Source organism: Macrobrachium nipponense, chromosome 30, assembly GCF_015104395.2.
Source record: "Macrobrachium nipponense isolate FS-2020 chromosome 30, ASM1510439v2, whole genome shotgun sequence".
Taxonomy (NCBI): domain Eukaryota; kingdom Metazoa; phylum Arthropoda; class Malacostraca; order Decapoda; family Palaemonidae; genus Macrobrachium; species Macrobrachium nipponense.
The window spans coordinates 50,420,986-50,442,069 of NC_087218.1; the positions used below are offsets into that span (position 1 = coordinate 50,420,986).

General features: G+C 35.6%; 1 protein-coding gene across 1 annotated transcript in view; it reads left to right on the plus strand.

The window, feature by feature from the left end:
- LOC135202144 (uncharacterized) overlaps positions 1-21,084 on the plus strand; it is a 187,951-nt gene that overhangs the window by 132,581 nt on the left and 34,286 nt on the right. Inside the window, 2 exon segments of the mRNA XM_064231395.1 lie at positions 894-994; positions 11,500-11,571. Of these exon segments, the coding sequence (XP_064087465.1) occupies positions 894-994; positions 11,500-11,571 (173 nt within the window).

Consider the following 21,084-nt stretch of genomic DNA (forward strand, 5'->3'; position numbering starts at 1 on the left):
AACAGTATGCACAGATTAATCACCATGAGAAAATTTTTTTAAATACAGTGTTGAGGCTATGGTCGACGGGGCAAGCAACCTTGTACCCTTACCTGGCCCAGACCTGAAGAAAATGAGCAGAGAAGCTTAATCAGTTACTCGGGTGTGAGACGTGCTATTTTATTTTAACAAGGGAGCTTTGAACATAACTATGATGCATAAGTGACTAAATAATGAGCCGCTTTACAGTAGAATAAATATGGTTATTCTCGATTTACTGTAATGGTAATTATCATCAGGAATTTTTGAAATTTGGGTAAATGGCCCTCTCTACAGCTGATGGATGGAAAAGGTAACTGAAAAATAAATTTAAGGGGCAACAACGCAGAATGAAATAATCTAATATTAATAAAAAAATATTCTTTATTATTTTTAGTATATACGTATATATTTTTCGGATATTTGAGTCCACGACCAAAAGTCGTTGAGACCCTGGTTACGTAAACATTTCCATCAGTATAGCTTTATCTTAGACTTATCTCATTATGTCTCCTTAATTTATTGTATATTATAAAAAAAACAATGACCGATGATTATTTAAACGTTTCCATCAGTATAGGTGTATCTTAGACTTATTTAATTAATTCATCTTAATATATTGTATATTATAGAGAAAAATAACCTAGGATTATGTAAACATTTCCATCAGTATAGGTGTATCTTAGACTAATCTCATTATGTCGCCTTAATTTATCGTATATTATAGAAAAAATAACTTAGGATTATGTAAACATTTCCATGAGTATAGGTTTATCTAAGACATATCTCATTAATTCACCTTAATTTATTGTATAATATAACAAAAGGCAATAACTTATCACATCTTTATGCTTACATTCAAATCCCCTTTCCAGCCTGGAGACCTACCAGAGTCACGAAGGCATCCTCTACTGCAAAGTGCACTTCAAGGCTTTGTTCCAGCCCAAAGCTGTACTGGAAGACCCCGGAGAAAAATGTGAGTAGCCCTTCGTTTCTTCTTCTCACTTTCTGGTCATGACAAGGAATGGGATGTGAAAGATAAGCTTATAGCATTCACGTCAGTAGTATGTGGGAAGAGTTGAAATCAACACCTTATCTTTTTTGATGACTGACATAGTGTGCCAATTCCAAAATGGCATAGTTTTGCAAATCCTAGACCAAAAGTTCACTCGGACTATGTAATTCCCAGTGTAAAATGAATTCTATATTGGGGATATTTGTGGCTTAAAAATATGCATATTATATATATATATATATATATATAATATATATATATATATATATATATATATATATATATATATAGATGGATAGATAGACGACCGACGGACAGATAGAGGGAGATATACGCCATCTCTTATCTTCATCTATAACGAATGTTTTTGTTCTGATACATATCTAAAGATGTCTATAAATATGTATGTAAGTATGTATATATAAAGAGGAAAGGAGAGGAATTATTTTGCACTGGGAATCATACCTTGGAACCAACATTCAAGCATATATATATATATATATATATATATATATATATAATATATATATAAATAATTATATGTCATATATATATATATATATATATATATATATATTATATATAATATATATTATATATATACTAGTATATAGCTATAATAATCTATATAACTGATTCCGATAATATCCTACTGTTTCCTACCAGTTTAAATAGGAATCTCTGACCGTTTACTGACCCTTATCGTTACCCAAGTTCTATTTGCGCATCCGTGGTTGTCGTGAAATAATAGAACGCCCCCTTCCCCCTCACTCCCTAGTTTTTCCCAAGCAACCCCAACCCCCGCCCCAGCCCCCAACATTCCCAGTGTCTCTGCGGTTTAATTTCTTAACAGGCGCGAGACGATTTACGCCCTTGTTGCACGTGAGGCACCGCGCAGGAGAATGATGCAAGTAGCATTGCGCTGTTGTTATGCTTTATTGCGATATATATAAAGGCAATTTATTATAAAGTCTTCTTGAATTTGAGTCTGGGGCTTGGCTTTTTATTTATCAAGTTGCGGAGTTTGCCTTTATCAGAATTAAGCGCCTCAGCAGCGTGGTTGGTATGGTATTAGCGTTCCATCTCGGTGGTCGCGGGTTCGATTCTCGGCCATTCCATTGAGGAGTGAGAGATGTGTATTTCTGGTGATAGAAGTTCACTCTCGACGTGGTTCGGAAGTCACGTGAAGCCGTTGGTCCCATTGCTGAATAACCACTGGTTCATGCAAACTAAAAGCACCATACAAACAAACAAACAATTTATCAGAATTAGGACAGATAATAATACAGTTATGTTGTTTCATATAATTTTAATCATCTGGTGACGTACATCAAAATGGCTGGTACTGTACTGTCCTATTATGACTGTATTTCTGTTGTGTTTTGCCTCTGAAGGCGTTAATGTGTTTCTACGCCAGTTTTACGAATTCAATTAATAAATCGTTCATCAAATATTTAGTATATATTTTTGTGAGCTTCGCCTTTCTGTCACTTTACGAATATTTCGTCGAGTCTGAGCTGATCTTCGTTTAGGCAATGTAATGAACATGAAGAGAGGGTAGAAAAGCTACCCTACGACTGGTCAGTGTGGGCACTTGTGACTGGACATGCCCCTTCGGGATGATTGTTGTTTTATTGAATGGGTTTATTGACCGATAGGTTTTACAATGTTTTATTTAAACCGGAAGAGCTGGTCAGCTGAGTAAACATTTGAACTTATTCTGTTTGTGTTATATCGGTACGTTTATTCTCTCTCTCTCTCTCTCTCTCTCTCTCTCTCTCTCTCTCTCTCTCTCTCTCTCTCTCTCTCTCTCTCTCTCTCTGCTCCAGGAGATAAGTGAGCACACGATATCTCCTCGGATGGACTAGTAAATCTTTGAGACACCCTAATCCTTGTAACTTTTTATGTGTGTGTGTGTGTGCGCTATAGTTCGTGATTCGTTTCTTAACATCCATTACTCTGTGTGTGTGTGTGTGTGTTCGTTCTATAGTGCGTGATTCTTTTCTTAACATTCATTACTCTCTCTCTGTCTCTGTCTCTGTCTGTCTGTGTGTGAGTGTGTGTGTGTGTGCAATAGTTCTGATTCTTTTCTTAACATTTATTAATTTCTCTCTCCCTCTGTGTGTGTGCGTGTGTGTTTTCGTATTATTATTGTGTGTCATTAGTGTCGGTGTTTTCTATAGTGCGTGATTCTTTTCGTAACATTCATTAATCTCTCTCTCTCTCTCTCTCTCTCTCTCTCTCTCTCTCTCTCTCTCTCTCTCTCTCTCTCTCTCTGTGCAATAGTTCGTGATTCTTTTCTTCACATTCATTAATTTCTCTCTCTCTCTCTCTCTCTCTCTCTCTCTCTCTCTCTCTCTCTCTCTCTGCAATATTTCGTGATTCTTTTCTTCACATTCATTAATTTCTTCCCGTTTCCCTTTGGGCAATTTTCCCATCCGCAGGTCGAGTCTAAGTCGACAACAGTCGACCCCTGTAATTTGGCTTCAAAAGACTTGACTTGTTTCATCTGAAGGCTGAGAGGGGGGGGGGGGTAGGGGGGGAAGAGGAAGAGGGAGATAGAGGTGTGGGGATGGGGGTGTATTGAAGATAGAGGATGGGAGGTGGTGTAAAGGTAAGGAGACATGATTTTTTTTTTTTTTTTTATTTTTTTTATTTTTTAAAAAAAAAAAAGCAAAACAAAAAAAAAATTTTTTTTTTTTTTTTTTTTTTTTTTTTTTTTTTTTAATAAAAAAAAAAAACACAAAAAGTTTTTCCGTCAGAAACAAAAACAAATTTTGACCTTCAAGGTTTCGGTGACCTTATTTCTCACCCGTGGTGCCATTGACCTAGAATGTTTTCGGTTTTATTTCTCTTTGAGGTTAATTGAATAACCTGACCTCGTGACTTTTGGAATTTACGGCAGGATTATTATTATATAATTTCTGTGTCGTTTTTAGTCTTGGGTCATTATTCTCTTGCCGTTGTCTCTGCATATTCTAATCTATGATGCAGAGGAAGAGTTCGTTTCTTCTAGTGTCTGTTGGGAATAATATACAATATACACAGTCTTTTGTTTTTATTTTGTGCGATGTTGTATTTGGATAATATATTCAACTTCCAATGTATGTTATGTAAAAATTTTTATTCCAACTGCCAATGTTAAATTTGTTAATAATTTTCCTAAGCAAACAAATTTAATACAATTTGCGTATGTATGTATGCAAGTATATTCAACTGCCAATGTTATAATTTGGATGTATGTATGTATGTATATTCAACTGTTAACCTGATAGCGTATGTTGTAAATTGGATGTATGTATGTATATACCTATATTCAACTATGAACCTGATAGCCTGTGTTATAAGTTTTTCCAAGTACAAATTTAATACAATTTGCGTATGTATGTATGTAAGTATATTCAACTGCCAATGTTATAATTTGGATGTGTGTATGTATGTATATTCAACTGTGAACCTGATAGCGTACGTTATAAATTGGTATGTATGTACCTATATTCAACTATGAACCTGATAGCCTGTGTTATAAGTTTTTCCAAATACAAATTTAATACAATTTGCGTATGTTTGTATGTATGTATGTATGTATGTATGTAAGTATATTCAACTGCCAATGTTATAATTTGAATGTATGTATGTACGTATTATTCAACGTATAATTTGGATGTATGTATGTACGTATATTCAACTATGTTATAAGTCTCATTTTTCCAAGTACAAATTTAATACACCAAGTCGCTTTTGCTTCATGATTTGTTAAATCAATAGTTCACACGTGTCCTTTAAAAAGTGACATTATGACTTAAAATTTTACTCTTACTTACTTCCCCAAAGGAGTTTTTTTTCATTTGCTCATCTTCCGAACGCCACTTCCAGACCCAAGTAGTATTTACCGTCTGAAGGCGGCAGTGGTTACCTACACTACTTGAGGATCATCTCAAGAGTTAATTCACTAAGTGTTGATTAAAAAGTGCTTCGATAATCGAGTGCCACTTCAGGATTACTTTCTGAGTGGCACTTACGATCTCCTTAACTAAAACACTATTCTGAGTTTGGCTGGACCATTTTCAATAGGACATTTTTTTTTATTTTTTTTTTTAAAATGATATTTCGAGTTTACCTGGGTAATTTTATATTGGAAATTCTTTTTAAAAAAATGCTATTTATTTTAAAGATATTATTTCAAGTTTACATGGGTCATTGTCAATAGGAAATTTCATTTAAAAATATTTATATTTTAAAAACATTTTGAGTTTACTTGGGTAATTTTATATAGGAAGTCCTTTTAAATATTTTTATTCATTTTAAAGATATGATTTCAACTTTACGTAGGCCATTGTCAAATAGGAAATTTTATATAAAAAAAAGGTTATTTTAATAATAATATTTCGAGTTTAAGAAAAAAAAAAAAAAAATTTATTTACTAGTTCGAAGTTACCTGGGTGCGTTTTAAATAGAAATTCAATAAAAATAAAAGGTTATTTATTTAGAAAATACTATTTCGAGTTAACCTGGGTCATTTCAAATAGGAAATTCTATGGAAAATATTATTTATTTTAAAATTTTTATTTCGAATTTACGTGGGAAATCTTAAATATGAAATTCTATTAAAAAAAGTTATTGATGTTAAAAATACTATTTAAGGGTTACCTCGGTTATTTTAAATAGTATATTAAAGCACAAACTTGTTAAATTTGGCATTATAATTACTACTGGTACATTATTTTGTGGCTACAAAGTTAATAGTGAATAATATACGATTTTCCTCATTAGCGTAAACTAAGAAAATGATGATGTTATTGATAATGATGAGCCCGATCATCTGTTTATAAAGTCGAAAATGTCTGATCAAACTACCCCAATATTCCCGGCGAAGAGAAATCAGCGAGACATCTGATCTCATTAAAAGACTACCATTAATTATAATTTCGTTTTTTTTACTTTTTTTTTTTTTTTTTTTTTTTTTTAACAAGTTCGTGGCAACTCGCCGTTCCCCCATTTCCTTAATAATCCTCTTGATCCTCTCGAAGTCGTCTTTGATGTTTCGTAAAACCGCACCTCTGACTGATCCGGGGATTAAACGGAAAGAATAATTATAAAAAATAAGAACAAAAAATCTTGACTTACCGTTTGCATTTACAGGTTAACCCTCATTCGACGGGATTTGATTCCAGCGCATTAAGAGATTAGTTCTTATTCCTTCATTCAGGTCTTCCGTCCGACTTCTGACCAAATTCTGCGGGAGTTGAAGTAATAAGTTAGGCTGGCCTCAGACACATACGACGTTCAAGACATTGTGGAAGAGATGGAATGATAGACATGGGTCAACTGTGATGGGATGGGATGGGGAGAAAATCAAGAAAGTGAATTAAAATTAGGAGGGTTTAAGAGCGGGGCAGACCCATATCCACCGACTTTCAAATTTTGGATTATTGCTAAAATAATATGGAACAATTATTATGGAAGATGGTATGACGAAGTTATAGTAGCCCATTCTCTTAATGTTATTTTCGTTATTGGAACTGTATGAACGTGATGATTGGCTCGTAGTCGTGTGTGCATATGTATACGTATATATATATCTACACACACACATATATATATATATAATATATATATATATATATGTCTAATATATGTTATTATATATGGTCTATATATATATATATATATATATATATATATATATTTATAACCTGTAGTTCATGGTTGCATTAAACCATAAAGCTACCCTCATGGTACATGGTATGATACCATAACCTTCATCTTGTCGAATTCTCTCTCGCGTCATGTAAGGATCAAAGCGAATGAAATAACCTTGATGAAAGACTCTCTCTCTCTCTCTCTCTCTCTCTCTCTCTCCTCTCTCTCTCTCTCTCTCTCTCTCTGAAAACTAGAATAACGTCCGTTTCCGCATCGCGTCATTAGTGCCTAATCTGCCCTGCTGGGCGCTGACCGCTGGTCATTAATACTTGTAAAGGTTATTGCTTGGCATTTTTTTTAACCCGGATAAATGACCTCGCGCCACCTGGCGAGGTCACAGGCGCGGGTCTTTTGAAATTACCGTGTGTGTGTGTGTGCGTGCTTGTTTGTTCTTGGTAATGTGGTTCCATATTGCGGAGGTGGTTAGGGCAGAGAGAGAGAGAGAGAGAGAGAGAGTAGAACTTTTATATTTTGAGAGAGAAGAAAACTGGTATATTTTGAGAGAGAGAGAGAGAGAGAGAGAGAGAGAGAGAGAGAGAGAGAGATAGGAAAACTTGTATTTTGAAAGAGAGAAAGAGAGGAAAACTTTTATATTTTGAGAGAGAGAGGGAGAGAGAGAGAAAAAAGAAGAAAACTGGTACCTATATATGTGTAATTCAGAGAGAGGGAGATAGAGAGAGAAATTAATTTTTGTGTCTGCAGAGAGAGAGAGAGAGAGAGGAGAGAGAGAGAGAGAGAGAGAGAGAGAGCGTAGCGTTTAGCGGGATAAAAGATGGCGAGGCGGAAACAAGGGACCTTAAACGCTCCAGTCAGAGTAGTAGCAGTCGCCTTCTCCCTGGCATGAGGACGAGGAGGAGGTGGCTAGACAGACGCACAGCCCTAGACCAAGCCAGATCAACTCGGGAGGGAGATCGTGAGAGAGTAAGTGGAAAAAGAGAGAGAGAGAGAGAGGGTGAGTGAGTGAGAGACGGACACACACGCCCCCGACGCAGCTGCTTACAGCTGCTGCTGCCGCCGTTTGGATCACTGAAGACAACTCATGAAGGGCTCGCCGAAGATCTTTGGTCTTCATGTGGTCGGATGGAGTCAGTTTACTGGCAATTCTCAGTGAGATACTGTCGTGTTTTGTGTCTTGTGTATTAATTCTTAGTGGCTACACAGGTCTCGTATTTATTTTATCGCAGTTGAGGGGTATTAGGTCTAGGTGATATTAGTAACACGATTTATAACCGTCCCGTGGATATGACTTCATTTATATATTAACTCGAGACCTAATGGATGGGTGTTATAGGCGTTTGTAACCGTTCTGTAGAACTGATGAGCTAATGGACCGCGTTGGACTTCGTGCTATTGATAAGAAGCATTTGTAATCATCACTCTGTGGATATATGACTTCAGTTGTGTTATCTACAGTAATTAGAGTGGGCGATAAGGACACATTATTAAAATCGCTTTTTGCTCTGAAAGAAATGCGCGCTGACCCGTCTTTGATTATCTCGTTTTTTTTTCAATATTTTTATCGTTAACGCATAATTTTCATGGGCGCCCGCAGCATATTTTCCAAGGGGGGGCCAAATTATATATATATATATATATATATATATATATATATATATATATATATATATATATATACGTATATATATGCAGTGGAATTGCAGTGCCAATAATTTAAGTGAAGCAAGATGCTATAAAGATATAGAATGACACATTGACCTTTTTTCAATAGTTCCATATGGTACTACTGTTCAACTGAAAGCAAACATTTCTTGAAAGAATAACGCAATTATATACTGCTTACAAATCTTATACAACATGATAAGACTACCTTTCATTTACTTAAAATGAAAGAATATGCTGTAGAATGGAAGGGAAACAAAGAGATACAGTTAAATGTAATACATTTTTTTTTCAATTTAGCCACTGTTCATTTGAAATGGAACTGTAATTTCCTGTGGTCATAGGATTTCAGGGAGGGGGCGGGGGCAAGTGGCCCCCTTGCCCCTACGTGCGGGTGCCCATGCATATTTTATTGAGGTAACGAAAGCACTTGAGTGAAAGCTAGATTTCGTACTTACAATATTATTGCAGTATTTGTGAGCGGATTCTAAACATGGATAAGTTATTAGTTACATTTGAAATCTCTAAGTCACATTCACCAGAAATGTATTTTCAAACATTCACTTGCTACGATGGCCAACTGACTTACTTTTCGATCTCCTTGACATTTGGCACCGATTCCCTTGCAGGCCTTCAGTCGGAATAGGAAACGAGGAGGGTTCTTTGGTCCGGGTGGGAACTAGATCGTGGAATTAGTTCTAAGAAGGATAAGAGATTATCTCAGCTCATGTGTACTACATATAGTTTCCAGATTCAGACATGCAACTAGACCCAGCCACATTTTCACACACACATTATATATATATATATATATATATATATATATATATATATATATATATATATATATATATATATATATATATATATGTATATTATATTATATATATATATATATATATATATATATATATATATATATATATATATATATTATGTGTGTGTGCGTGTGTTGTGTTGAAACCAGTTCTTTTCCTGGTTCACAGCATAACAGTTTAAGCAGTAGCCTCACTAGCTATAGTGATGGGTCGAGCTAATTATTGTATTTTACACTCATGGTTTCTGTGCCAGCAAAGGTGAGCATAGCCTGGACGTGAGGGTAATGGTTAGTATATATATATATATATATATATATATATATATATATATATATATATATATATATATATATATATATATATATAGCATATGGGTAGGTCAGATTGGAGAGAGAGAGAGAGAGCCGGGGAAAAAAATAACAGAAAAAAATTCTAAATCTGTCCACTTTCATGACCCGTTGTGTATGTGTACGAAACTGATACTGTTTATTCAAAAGAAATGTTAGCCGTCGCATCATCATGTTTGATTCTCTGGGCCTTCCACCCCCGAACCCCCTCCCTCGTCTTTTTTTTTTTTTTTTTTTTTTTTTTTTTTCTTTTTTTTTTTTGTTTTTTTCTTATCATCGTCCTAATTAGGATGGTTGCAGAGTCCTGTGATTGTTGGTTGCATTAGATATTTATTCTGCATTCTGCATTATTAATTAGGCTGTTGCAATGCATCTCTAATTTTTTTTTTTTGGCCCAATGGGGAATTTAGATAATTTTATATAATGACGCAGTTATTTTTTTGGTTAATTTATCAATATACATGTGTTAATGTGTGCTTACGAATACGAATGTGCTTTAAGGTACGGTATTTTCTCTTTAGCTAAACTATAAAAGGTGACACTATTCACTCACGTTAATAATAATAATAATAATTAATAATAATAATAATAATAATAATAATAATAATAATATTCCAAAGCAGAAGTGTATGGTACAGCCCTCCTTAATTTATTGTATCATGTAGTTCAGTATATCTATATTTAATTACAGAATTACAGTTTTTTTTAGTTATATGTGTTTAAATGTGTAAGTAAAGGGGAATTAAAAATTCTCAAAAGAAACTTAATTTTCACCAGGTGTGCAATATCGTGTTGCCATAATTCAATGACCTTTCTTTAAGAAGTTTGTCAGTATCTAAAAAAATCAGCTAATAATAATCATTTTCTTCTTATTTTATCATGAATTAATCCAACTTCTTTAGTTTTTATTTATACAAATTAAGTTTTTCTTTAGCTCGAGTTCTTTCCGTAGAAGGCGAAGAAAGAAAACTCGAGTTTTATGACAAGGGACGAGGGAGGGGACGAATTTGGTAGCGGGCGAGTCGAGTTGGGTGATGGGGGTGGGGAGGGGGGGGGGGGGGGGAAGGAGTGGTTAGTTTGGCCATTCATAGAATGACAGGATGGGGGAATCGGTTCTATTAATATGAATCTCCTAATAACGCAGTGGCCATTGTTTTTTTTTTTGTTTTTTTTTTTTACGAATGAACGATCCTGAGTGTGTGCATTTATAGATACCTAAGAGTAATTGCACGTGGAATTGACGCTCTCTCTCTCTCTCTCTCTCTCTCTCTCTCTCTCTCTCTCTCTCTCTCTCTCTCGATGAATCGATTAATTGGGAAGTCATGGTTTTTACTGGGGTCATTAGTGCGAAGTTTATGTTTGTATGTAGTATGTGATGTATGTATATTTGTATGTATATATATATAGATATATTATATATATATATATAGTACAGATATTATATACATATATATATATATATATATATATATGTAAATATAGATAATATATATATATATATATAATATATTATTTATATATATATATATTCAATATAATTATATTATATATTATATATATATATATATAGAGTAACATATTTATATATACATATATATATCTACACATAAATTCTTCTGTTAAAACACAGGATATGTCTCAAAACAGTCTGTTTTAATGGGCCTTTTATACTTGTATATATATATATATATATATATATATATATATATATAATATATATATATATATTATATATATGTGTGTGTGGTGGTGTGTGTGTGTGTGGTGTGTGTGTTGCTGTGTGTGTGTATAATATATATATATATATATATATATATATATATATATATATATATAATATATATTACACACACACACACGTACACTTCCCCCAACCAAGGCTGTTGACCATTGTAAATTAGGTTTTTATTGTTTATCCCTGACCTATTGCTATCCCCAAGGCAAAGCTGTTGACCCTCACTGACCTTGTTTTCTCCAGATTTGTCAAGGAGGCCAAAGATGATTATCTTAGAGAGTCAGCCGGAAGAACTTCCCCCCGATGTCATTCGGTGTAAGTCGACGATAACGCATGGGATTTCTGAATCTGCCGTGTGATTTATATGATTTACCCTTCTCCCACCTTTTAGAACAGTGTCAATAACACCCGAAAAAATCGTTAATAACCAGTGTCCCCTTCACTTCCCTTCCTTGAGTGTTTTCCTCCTTCCCAATGTCGTTTGTCGATTTTATCCAGAATTTTTTTTTTTGACACCTCGAGTCGAATTGCCATCGAGTGAGATACGGAAATCACGTTTTCTATAGCTGTTTTGATAATAGTTTAGTTCCACCTCGTTCCCGTTTTCTGTCGCATGGATTTTTGCTTCCTTGTTTTGTTATATAACAAAACCGTAATTTAGGTTAGATTAACTCGTTATAAATGTGGTGTTACAAGTGTGGTATTTCCTGTGTTTGTGTGGATACCGTTTTTTTTTTATTTGCCTCATAACGAACGACTGGTGTTTTTTTGTTTTGTTTTAGCTAACCAAAGTACTTTATATTGTACCGAGTTTCGTGAGTGCATATACAATATACAAATATTTACTATTATGCATTTAATATTGATAATCAACAGGAAGACATCACTTCCGGTAAGTGTTTATAACTAACTTACATAAGTTGTTTTGAACTCGAAGGTGGTAACAGAGAAACAGCTAGCAGGAAATCCGTGGTAAAATTTGATGATTCCATTAAAAAAAATGGTGATTTAGTTTAAAAAGAAACACAAAGCAAACAAAATGAAATTTCAGCAAATGGTTACTGGCGCTTATAACTTTGTCCATCCGCCTGTGGTGTTTGCGCATGGTAACACTGCGTCCCGGTCTTTAAAATTTTGATAATATTCTATTTTGAATATTAACGGTGTAATTCGTATACAGTAAATTATTAAAACACTTTTCAGTTGCAAATGTACACCCAGATATCCCTTTATTTACCTAAAACTTACACATAGCGTAACTACTTAAAGCCCGGGACGCAGTGTTACTATGTGAAAACACCACAGGCGGATGGACAGATGGAAAAAAACAGAGTATACAAATGGCGGAAGCTCCTTGGGACGCCGTGTTTAATACTAACCCCTTGGGTGTCAAAATATTATATACACCCATTTCTATATTGTGTTGTCGACAAATGATATTAATAAACGATATCTTCGTGCGGCCGTCTGCTTGACATTTACCATGCGGTGTTTAGTGCTAGCATCGGTCTAGTGCAATGGAACTCACTTTCTCGTGTTGCGAGCGACACCTTTCGTCTGAAAAATCCCGCCAGTCTTCTTCTTCCATGTTTACGAGCAAGGAATATTTACTTTTCGAAATAAATTTCCAGCGGGGTCGTTCCAGCTGTCGTAAAAGCTCGAAAGACAGTCCTGTTATATATACATATTTCCAGTTAGGAGAAATAAGTAGCCCGTGGTCGTTTCTTAACAGTTTAGTGTTTTAGGAAAGTTTTTCCTGCAAATCTGAATATTTCCGTTTTCTATATTTGCAGCAAACGTACTATTTCTCAATAGGATGTTATATGATTGCTTTTTTTATGGCGTTTCTTCAGAATACTAAAGCTTATTCTTTACTGATCAATGTCTATTGGTATAACGAGTACAGAGGTCCACTTCAGGCGTCTTTGAACTATTTCCTTGACGAAGTAAACCTGGTGAATCCTAACCAACCGCTAATCAGCCACATTCAGACTCTATCATCAAAGGTTACTCCAATTTTCTGTCAATTACTTTTCATTAAAAGAAGATAACAATAACTGCTCACGAGTTTTTGGCGCTCACATATGAATAATTGTCCAATGTAGATTACGCCGTTTCGTGTCACTAAGCAGATAATTGCTCCCATCATTTTCTCTTTTGACTGAGCGAATAATTTACTTCGTAGAATTTAAGAAAATTGCCTCGCTACAGATGCCAAAAGCAAGTCGAGTTTTAGACTTATACGAAAACCAAGAGCCAGTTTGGAAAGTTCAGTCGTAAAATAATAATAATGAAAGGCTTAGACTCATCATTATTATCATCATCATACGCTGCATTCATTTACGTCATTTTAAGCCCTTGGTCAAACGAGGTTGTTCATGTTGATGAGGAACACGCAATGTAAAATATTACGATGGTTTAACCACCGCATAAGTCCTGTGAACATGAGGATGGTTGAAACGTCGCTTGAACAGGAGAGTCCTGTTGTATTGGGATATAAAATTAGGCCAAAGGCCAAGCGCTGGGACCTATGAGATCAATCAGTGCTGAGAAAAGTGTTGGAACCTTTGTTAGGGTTGGGAAAGCATGATGGAAGAAAGAGAATATGAAAGGAGGTACAGTAAATGGAATGAAAGGGGTTGTAGCTAGAGGCCGAAAGGACGCTACATAGAACCTTAAGTAATGCGTGATGTGCATTGACGGCCCTAAACCGCCCCCCCCCCCCCCCCCCCCCCCCCCCCCCCCCCCCCCCCCCCCCTCCCCACGGGGATCCACCCACAGCGACAGGTTTCATGGAATCATAATATAAAAGAAAATAATCATTTCTTTTCTTTTTATTCCATTTTAAATTCTCCAAACTGCTCGAGTCCCATGAGGTCACGTGACCAGATGGTTGCCTGTGTTGGACTGAATGGAGACAAGAAACATATCGGAGGCAAAGTTAATTTTCCATTACGCTCAGCAATGAGAAATTTGTCTTCATTTTTGAAAGAGAGCCCAACTGGGCTTTTGTTTAATTAAGTGTTTTTATTTTTATTTTTTTCAAAATATTATTGTTAATCATTCAGGTTGATTAGATTGAGAATTGGCCCTTGTAGTTTGAACAAATATCTTAAAATCGGGAATGACTGAATCCGGAATGACGAAATCTGGAATTTGCAGTCGGAGCTCAGAACAAAGCGCAGCTAAATCTGGAATACCATCGTAATTGACTAGAAAATAATAATAATAATAATAATAATAATAATAATAATAATAATAATAATAATAATGTCGCAATACCATGGGACACCATAGTAGATGAAAAGAAAAAGAAAGGGAAAAAAATCGATAAGTATCAAGACCTGAAAACAAAAAATAAGAAGGATATGGGATATGCCAGTGGAAATTGTACCCATCATCATAGGAACACTAGACACGATCCCAAGATTCCTGAAAAAGGAACCTGGAAAAGCTAGATGCCGAAGTAGCTCCAGGACTCACGCAGAAGAGTGTGCTCCTAGAAACAGCGCATATCGTGAGAAAAGTGATGGACTCCTAGGGAGGCAGGATGAAAACCACCCAGTGGAATAGGATGACTGATAGACAAAGAAAAGTAATAATAATATGTGTGCTGTGGAATTGATGGTATCTGTTCAGGAAATTTAACATAATAATAAAAAAAAAACTAGTAAAACTGATTGTGACTAAAATCGTAGGATATCATCGTTATGAAAAGAAAAATTAAATAATCGTAAAATCAGGGTTCCGGTAAAATAGAGAGAGAGAGAGAGAGAGATGATAACAAGAAAGGCAATTTTCAAACAAACAGCTGACTGTCAGTTGGGCTGACCCACTTCTTCTGGGAAAGAGAACCCGAGAAGAAAGAACCCGGAAAGAAAGAACCCGGAAAGAAAGAACCCGGAAAGAAAGAACCCGGAAAGAAAGAACCTGGGAAGAAAGAACCCGGGAAAAAAGAACCCGGAAAGAAAGAACCCACGAACCCGGAATCTTATTATATGGAAAGACGGAAGAGATGGAAGAGTTAAGAAAAAAGGAAGAGTAAGAAGAGTAATTGGGGGGTGTGAGAGAGAGGAGGAGGAGAGAGTGAGGGGTGGGGGGGGGGGGGGGAAGGTCACAGGAACTCATCCACCAAATTCATTTCTTAGAAAAGTGACGTCGTTGCCGTGACTGATTTCTCCTCCTTTCCCCCCCCCCCCCACCCCCCCCCCCCCCCCCCCCCCCCCCCCCCCCCCTCGGGTATGGTTAAGAGAAGATGAGTAAGCTGGTCTACCGAATGGAAGCAGAAGAAAGGGAAAGCTATAAAGATAGGTAATGTGTGGGAGAAAGAGAAAATGTATTGAAGAAAGATTATTATTATTATTATTATTATTATTATTATTATTATTATTATTATTATTATTATTATTATTATTAAACTAGTTCTAACTTATAACGTGCTCACGCAAAACGTTGAAAATTCCGGAAAGAGAAAAAAAATTACTAATAAAAAATTTACTGATGAAATATTAAAAGATATTTGGATCCAAAATTGACTGATAGCTAAATGATTTCCATGTGGCTCATAATGAGATAGGCAACACTGATATTTTAGGAGTACAATGAAATGGACTTCATCATACAAAGTTTTCTGATATATATATCTGCATGTGTGGGTGTGGTTTTGTAAGAGAGAGAGAGAGAGAGAGAGAGAGAGAGGAGAAGAGACGAGAGAGAGAGAGAGAGAGAGAGAGAGAGAGAGAGATGCAAGTTAGGCAACTGTAGTGAATCAATAAGGATTAACATAATCCTATGCTCTATTTTTAAAAATATTTTAAGGATTATGGATTGATATATCTTTTCTTAGATATATGCCCCTAAAGCATTTTAGAGGGAAATGATTAAGCTCTTTGCTTTATATTAATAAGAATGACTGCCCTAGAAATCTATGGCTAATCTGGATGCCTACGAGTATATAGTTCTCCAATTCAGGTACGAAAAAAGCATATGGTAACAAAAGACCAAAATCACTCGGCGTCACACGACCACTACTACCGATTCTGCCTTGACCCACTATCGACTTTGAATGAAATGAAAAAGAAAGGAAAAGAGACAGTGAAACGAGAGAGAGAGAGAGAGAGCGCGCGCGAAATAGCGTGACCCCAGTGTTTGGCGAGAATCATTGCTGGTATTAGCGTGTACCTGAGCGAAATTGTCGCTTTCAACTTCCCTTGGACACGCTATAATATGCAGGCTTCTTCGTTCGCTGTGTATGAACAAACGGTTGTTAGAGTGATGCATATATATTATATATATATTATATATATATATATATATATATATTATATATATATATATATATATATAAGCGGCATAGAGGTTGGTATGGTATTAGCGTCCCACCTCAGTGGTCGCGGGTTCGATTCTCGGCCATTCCATTGAGGAGTGAGAGATGTGTATTTCTGGTGATAGAAGTTCACTCTCGATGTTGGTTCGGAAGTCACGCAAAGCCGTTCGTCCCGTTGCTGAATAACCACTGGTTCCATGCAACGTAAAAGCACCATACAAACAAACAAACAAACAATATTATTTATATAGTATATATAATATGTATTCTACATTTTCAGATTCACACTGTCAACCTTCTTTTATATTCAGTGTGAACTTGGAACTGTCGTATATACTACGAAAGTACTTGTTCCAAGTCCCTGTTTCACTTACCTTTCTACGGTGGATTTAAGTATATATATATATATATATTATATATATATATATATATATATATATATATTATATATATACATATATATATATATACAATACTTCGGCCAGTATCTGCTTAAACGATGAAACTAGTCTGTTTATGGCTGGCTTGTTACGAATAATTTTTTTTTCAAAAACAGGACAGTGAAATAATCCTCTATTTATGCATGCGTACGAAACGGAACATTTAACATTTAATAAGTGTTTTGATAATTACACCTCTTATAATAGATGAAAGGAAATATTATCAATATATGTTTCTCAAAATGATGGCAACTAATATTACATCTTATTAGTATAAAGTCGAAGATGTTTTGTAGTACATTTGACTGAAGAGTAACACGAGAAAGATCTTTATAGAAAAATCACAGGTTTGAAGACCTATAAAGGTTGAGTTCAAACTACAGTACTACAGAACACTAATTAGTAAGATTGCCACGCGTAAACAAACAAACAAAAGACACGTTCACAAACTCTGAGTAGTAAACGCACGTATCAAGTTACTTACTGCATGTGATAGTATATATATATATAATAAAAAAACCTATTGGTGTCTCCTTATAAAAACAAAAGTCTAAGTGAAACCACAATGCGTTCACATTACAAAACACTTAATTAGTAAGGTTGCTACACTTAAACAAACAAACAAACAAAAACACTTTCACAAACTGTGAGTAGTAAGCGCATGCATCAAGTTACGTACTGCATGTGATAGTAAAAGAAAAAAAGAAAACTTTTGGAGTCTTCTTATAAAAACAAAGTGAAACCACATTACTCACGGTATTACGTAATGTTTTGTCAAACAACAGCAAACAATCATGATATTTTCTCAAAGAACAACAACAAACAATTATTTATCAGTGGAAGACTGAACTGGGGTTCCCCAGCTCAACTGAAGCTGAGCCACTTCAAAATCGACGAACTCCGCTTCGAAACGAGCAGTTTTAATTGCTCAGAAAAGAGCCAGGAAGTCGCAATGGTTCCCGGAGAACGAAATGAGAGACCTGATTGAACCGGTAAACTATCATGATAACGGCCTCCTGATCCACAGCACAAGTGGACGGCAAGATTATCATTAACCCTGACCTCGTTCTCCGTTTTGGAAGCATTCAAGCATTATTGCAAATCAACATGCTGGTTCTCATTAAGGGGTAGAAGTGCCCATTTACAATACCCACAGCTTTTAAAGCTTAAGTAGATATGTAATAGATACGTTACGGTAATGGCGAGATAGATATTTTATAAATATATTACAAAATAATAGTATTTTAAATTCTCTTCTCACCAACGATAATCTCGAGATTAGTACCAAGTTGTGGAGATTAAGTTTTTTTTTTTTTTTTTTTTTTTTAATCCATTGGGCATCTTGTTAACTTTAGCACCCTGGGATGGACAGGGGCAGTGGTCGTGCAACCTCGCCCTATCTGGTGCCAACCCATCTACGGGGAGAATATATATATATATATATATATATATATATATATATATTATATATATATATATATATATGTATATATTATATATGTGTGTGTGTGTATACCATATATATATATATATAATATATATATATATATATATATTATATATATCAGAAGCCACGTCCTATAAAAAAAGGAAAAGTGCTTCAAATAAGTTCCATAAATAGAAATGATGGAAATGTTACACGACAGAAAATCAGGGGGTCACGTCGAAAGTGACCGATAAATCTCCATTTGCACAGTTGACACAAGCGTGACCTTCCGTGACCCGGCTCGCCAAACATTCATCGATTATGGAAAGTGACAGTGCTCATGTGTCTGGAATCGAGACGTCTCAAGAAAAGGGGGTTAAAGAAATTCCATCTTAATTTGCAAATCTCTCAAAATAAATTCCCTGAACTTTTTATAATAATAATAATAATAATAATAATAATAATAATAATAATAATACAGGTTCACTGTATGAATTACATTGCCCTTGGTCAGCTGGTAGGGTTTGCGCCTCCCCAGGGCGATGAAAAAATCACTGGCTTTTGTATTTAATCAGTTACTACAGGTCTTTAGCGGTGGGAGGTTGAAACCAACATTCTTTGGAAGCTTCAATTTCAAGTCAGTGGCCCCTTTGGTGGGCTTGTTCCATGTGAATAGGTTTCATCTACTAAAATAATAATAGCAAAACTATAATGATAACCAAATAGTATTGAATTGACCTCGTAAAATACACTTAATGGCTAACACTGCTGAAGGTTTCACCATGTGGAATTCATCCACTACACATACATACATACATACACGAATCATTTAACTCGCAACCTGCGTGAAGGATTTTGTATTAGGCTACGTATGATGTGAACGGACATATACATGAGACCAGCAAAGATCAGTGACATTTAACAGTAAATTCGAGACCACAATATAGCCCTCATCTCTCTCTCTCTCTCTCTCTCTCTCTCTCTCGCTTGTGGACTCCCTTTGTTCAGAAGATATGCGTTTGCGTGGCTTCAATTGCCTCCGTTCGTATCATCAGCGGACAAAATAGAATGCCGTAATGCTTCATGAATCTTGTCAAGTCACCGAACTCGTGACCATGATGGGATTTCATTCCTCATGGAGGAATGTAATGAGGGGTTAATCAGTTCAGTCATCTCTCTCTCTCTCTCTCTCTCTCTCTCTCTCTCTCTCTCTTCCCTCTCTCTCTCTGCTATGATTTTTTCATTTATGTTGCTGAGCCTAAGACATTTTTCCTCCTAAAATCCAAGCCGCCCCACCTCTCTCTCTCTCTCTCTCTCTCTTCTCCTCTCTCTCTCTCTCTCTCTCTCTCTCTCTCTCTCGTAAAGGAGGTGACATTCAGTATGTAATATTTATTTCTCTCACTCTCGTAAAAATAGTAATATTCAGCGTGTGAAATTCTCTCTCTCTCTCTCTCTCTCTCTCTCTCTCTCTCTCTCTCTCTCTCTCTCTCTCTCTCTCTCTCTCTCTCCGTCGTATATTCATTGATATCAATTTTATGCAATTTTCGTCTTTTACACAGCATTAGTCATATCCGGTATTGGAAGCATTGTGGTTTACCAATTTTCTTTGTGCTTCTGTAGCAGTCACATATTTACTGAATTATATCCTCGTCTATTTATTAATTTCATTTGATTATTCATTTATCTATCATTTAATTAATTTAATTAGTGAGTGAGTTAGTTACTGATACCCACATTTTCACTGCTCTGTGCTTACGTTAAGCGAGGTTTCCGCGTGTCAAATACGGTCGAATAGAATGTAGACTGGTTATTGAAAGAAATTTATGCCTGTTGTTCTCTTACAAAACTAACTTTGGAGTGTACGTAGATATATGAATATTAGTTTCTCGAATAGCGTCATTAATCTTGTCTTAAAACGGAGTCTGTTTAAGAAATTCAAGTACTAACACGCACGCACCCACACACACACACACCCACACACACACACACACACACACACACCACACACATATATATCATAGATATATATATATATACTATATCTATATATATATATATATAGCTCCGTAGGTATAGATATTCTTTTACGATTATTTAGCGATGTGTCGTGTGCGGGTATATTACAGAAATATTACTGTATAGTTGATTGATATTTTCGTGTCGTACGTATTCCCCACCAAAATTATATATATATATTATTATTATATATATAAATATATATTAGATATATATAATATATTATATATATATTATAAAGATTCTCAAAATCCATTTCCTTCTAATCTCCGCTTTCCCTTTTAGGCAAATGAAGCCTTTCGGCGTAATAACTACGCCGAGAAATCTACAGAACTGGAGGAACCGAAGGCTGAGAAAGACCATCCCAAATCCCAAATCCCTAATTCATGCAAAATGCGAGGTAATGGGGGGGAGGTGGGAGGGAGGGAGGGAGGGGAGGGTTAGGACCACCCCCTCCACTGCAACGAGACGATTTGTTACTTCACCTACCAACCCCCTCTCCCTTCCATCCCTCTTTTCTTCTCCCTCCTCCCTCCTCTTCTTTTCCTCCCCCTCTTCTCCTTCTCCTCACTCCTTCTCACCCTCGAAACCCTCGAACGCGATTGGTATGTGAGTTGAGG